This window comes from Panicum hallii, chromosome 5 (genome assembly GCF_002211085.1).
Source record: "Panicum hallii strain FIL2 chromosome 5, PHallii_v3.1, whole genome shotgun sequence".
Taxonomy (NCBI): domain Eukaryota; kingdom Viridiplantae; phylum Streptophyta; class Magnoliopsida; order Poales; family Poaceae; genus Panicum; species Panicum hallii.
This window is the reverse complement of record NC_038046.1, coordinates 14,200,394-14,204,252: the sequence shown is the minus strand read 5'-3', so window position 1 is coordinate 14,204,252 and position 3,859 is coordinate 14,200,394. Positions and strand designations below refer to the sequence as shown.

Below are 3,859 nucleotides of genomic sequence, written 5' to 3'. Positions count from 1 at the left end.
GACGTAGGGTATTATGCACCTCGCGGCCCGAACCTATCTAAATCTTGTGTTCCTTGCACCTTCGAATTCCTGATCTCGACGTCTCCTCACCTAAACTTACCACCTCGGATATATCCTTCGGTGGGCAGCTGGTAAAACACCGACACAGTTCTCTAAAGTATATTGTTTTAAAATGTGACATATATATTTTTTCTTGAATACTATTTTCAAATTTTAAAATTTACTTTATACATGCTCAAACAGGGAATAACATTCAACATTAGTACATTACACATCAAACGATCAGACTTTGATCGGACAAAGGCCATGCCAACCATAGAGGCAGTAATGGATACAGCTACAACTATAAGTTCATTCTTAATGCAAGTTTTGTGGAAATTTTATTCTAATGAAATGATATGCTACACAGGTAACAATGATGATATGGTGAAGAATTGGTATTTTATGCAGACGAAACTTGGTGTATATAGTTACCAAGATTTTGAAACTGAAATTAAACCCTCCATTGAGAGTGATTCATTTTATCATCATATCTTTTCTTGATATCATGTGTCCATGGCTAATATGCTAGTAATTAATTTAATTACAATTGCTAGTGGTTACCCAATTCGTGTGGCCCATTAGATCTCAACACCATGCATTATATTATAAGAGATTGTTTCTTTTGTAAAACGGATTATAAGAGATTGTTTCATTCATCAAAAGTAAATCTTTAGAAATGATGTAGCATAACGAAATACCCACTAAGATATGTCCTAAGCTTGCAACAACAGTTGACCTACCAATACTGCCATGCCCGCAATCAACTGTTGCAAGCTTGTACTCAGTAGGTTTTAGCCATATCCACAAGCCCAAGAGGTTTGACGGGCTAGTTCTTCAAGGCCCGAGATGAGGATGTGGGCTTTTCGCCAGCGTGGCCAAGGTGTGGTTTGCCGAATATCCTATACATCTTTCGGATGAATTTTTTTTATACTTTGGAGATTCACGCGAATAACATCGTAAGTCATTTAACACAGCAACCGTCTGTACTGCAGTGCTCCCGTTGTGCGGCTACCAGCACATGTGAGCGGAGATTCTCCCAGCGCGGGAACCAAGGAAGTATACCAGACCGTGCATGTTGGTGATCTTTTTATTCCAATCTTAAAATATATTTTTTCTTTCAAACTATAAATCTATTTTTGAATCCGTTTGAACCACTGACTTATTGAGAATTAATCTAAGCGTAATGAGATCCAATATGAATAGATTCAGTCATTTTTAAAAGTCAACATTTTGAAAGAAGTAGTTCAATATTTTGGATAAGTTATTTCAACATTTTGATATCCAGTGTGTTGAACCAGTTTATCTAAAATGTTGGTTTAGCTTTCATGGATTGTTGAACCAAGCTTTTAAATTGTTGAAATATGATATGTATAAAATAAGAAACTAGTTTATCTATAGTAATGATATAGTGACATCAAAATGTTGACGTACCAGGTCAATATTTTATTATGAAATGTTTCAATTAGATTGAAAGTTGGTGAATCAAATGTTTTAAAAATTGTTGAATCCTTTTAAAACGCATGTCAAATTGTATTATAACACTATATGGATTATAGATTATGGGAAGAAAACAAGAAAAATATGCTAACATGTACCTGTAGGTTTCCTCCGAAGAGATTAAAAACTTTTATGTACCCGTGCTGCCGTGCATGATCCTCCCGCTGCTTGTTGGGAAGGAAAAGCCCGTGCCATATTTGGGCAGTAGAAGACCCCGAACTCGATTAATGGGCTGTTATGGACTGGTTACTTGGTTCAAAGATACATAGGTTAACTATCTACCATAAGACAGATAGGAGCCCCGTGGTTTTCTGAGGTCATATAATTTCTTGACTTTAATCTAAAAATAATAAATTTGGCCTATATGAAAATAAAAGGTTTCTCAAAAAAATCCGAAAATAAAATTTACACAGTTTAAACAAAACTCAAGGAGTGCAGCTTGATGTGTTTTATACAAGTAGAGTACAGAAGCACAACTGTCGAAAGACTTCCCGTGCTCCAACGAGTCCTTGCTTGACATCTTGTCCCACTGCTTTTGTCCAGGAGCGGAACCATTCAGAAGGGTTAGGAAAGCGAGGAAGCACCTCTCTTCTACGGCACTGCTACCAGCTCCTGCCCATCTAGCATTATAGCAACGACCATGGCCATGGCGTCTCTGCAGGTGGCCTCACTCCCCCCTCTCCTTCCGGCGAGAAATGGCCGCGCTAGCTCAAGGCCGCGGATGGCCGCCTTGAGCTGCAAATACAGCCAGGTATGGGCTACATTGGTTGACTGATATTTACTCAAATCTCCGACAATGATTCCGCCATGGAGCTAGGTATTTCCGCTCTCCAGAATAATCGTACAATAAAAAAAAATCCCTGAGTTCGCTTAGCACGAGCGGAGAGCCAGATAGAGACAGCTTGATAGATTCGGAATCAAGTTCTTGAACAGTAAGAAGTTCCAGAGTTAGATCTGCTTTGTATGCCTGGGATGGCTGCTGCGTACAGTAGTGATTTGGAAATTCCAGCTGAATTTTTGTGGCCTGATTGATCGAGTCACGGTTGGTTTTGGGTCGCGGGTCGACGAGGCTATTGTCAGGAAGCAAGATCTGATGTGTTTTCAGCGTCAATTTGATCCCTCTGTACTCTCAATCAGGAAATTTGAAATCACTAATAGCATGGCAAAATATGAGCGGGGCAGCAGATCCAGGCAAGCAGCAGCTTCCGCTTGTGGACGCAGCAGTTGTGCTAAATGAAACTGTTCACGGGAAGTCTGGGCAAGCACGGGCTGATTTACTCTCTCCGTGTGTCCTGCTTTACCCATCCACTTGAACAAGCTACATGTAAATTCCCACCGTGAACTGGCAGATCCAAGCTTAGATGTTAGGTTAAGTGCCAACGAAATGAGTTTCCATGATAGCATAACCTTACCACATGTAGATTCAGATCCAATGAGTACTCGAACTGAATTTGCACGTGCGTACTTAACTCTCGTGCTAAAGTTTGATATCTCACTATCTCAGTATTGTTCTCTGCTTTGATGAATGCAGTCCACTAGTGCCCAAGGACGAACAAGGCTCAGAAACCACGTAACACGCAGAGATATCCTGTCATTCATGTCATCTGCCATCTTGGCTGCATTCCTGGTGGCTAGCCCTGCTGAAGCTAGAACTTCCAGGCTGGAGAACAAGAAGAAAGCCATGGAGAAGCTGGAGAAGCTCCGGGAGAAGGCGTTGGGCCCAAAGAAGAAGAACGGATCCACCAGCAAGGAGATGCCACCTCCGGCGAACTTGCTGATCCCTCCTGCGGCGGTCGAGGCTTCATTGTGAAAGATACTCGGTCCATGGGGCCTTCATGTTGATGGCAATGCTGATCTGAATTTGTTGTTGGAACATTTTTACGGAACTCCTGTATCATGATGCCAGCTGCTTCCTTATTGAAAGCTACAGTGTTTCCTAAAAAGAAAGCTACAGTGATATGCCGGTTCCGTTTAATTTGCCGTTTAGCCTGTTTAATTGGCCGTTTTGCAATTTGTTTTGGCGGGACAGGACCATTAGGCGCGGTTTAACGGGGCCCAATCGCCCACACAAACAAAATAACAAGCAACGGTCGGCCAATGAGCGTTGGTTGCAAAAGAAGAGATAGACAAAGCACACATCACCAAGAACATCTTAGTCGTCGATATTTGAGTGAAATGACAGAGATAAACACACGAATGATATTTAGAAATTTCATTTATTTTTTTAAGTTTCTTGTGCTTTCTTTTCCTATTTTTGCCTTTTGTGGTTATTGCTTTGTCCAAAAAAAAAATACAATTCTAGTTTTATCCTATGTCAAAT

General features: G+C 40.8%; 1 protein-coding gene across 1 annotated transcript; it reads left to right on the top strand.

Moving 5' to 3' along the window:
- Window positions 1-2,066: 2,066 nt before the first annotated feature.
- Window positions 2,067-3,507, top strand: LOC112894345. Its single transcript, XM_025962018.1, has 2 exons — window positions 2,067-2,290; window positions 3,071-3,507. The coding sequence occupies exons 1-2, from the start codon at window positions 2,180-2,182 to the stop codon at window positions 3,347-3,349; spliced, it is 390 nt and encodes a 129-aa protein (XP_025817803.1). The 5' UTR covers window positions 2,067-2,179; the 3' UTR covers window positions 3,350-3,507.
- Window positions 3,508-3,859: the final 352 nt, after the last annotated feature.

Bases quoted from the DNA above. Each gene is read 5' to 3' on its own strand.
- LOC112894345 (XM_025962018.1), top strand. From the start codon at position 2,180: ATGGCCATGGCGTCTCTGCAGGTGGCCTCACTCCCCCCTCTCCTTCCG. The intron at 2,291-3,070 runs GTATGGGCTACA...TGATGAATGCAG, and splicing joins TGAGCTGCAAATACAGCCAG to TCCACTAGTGCCCAAGGACG.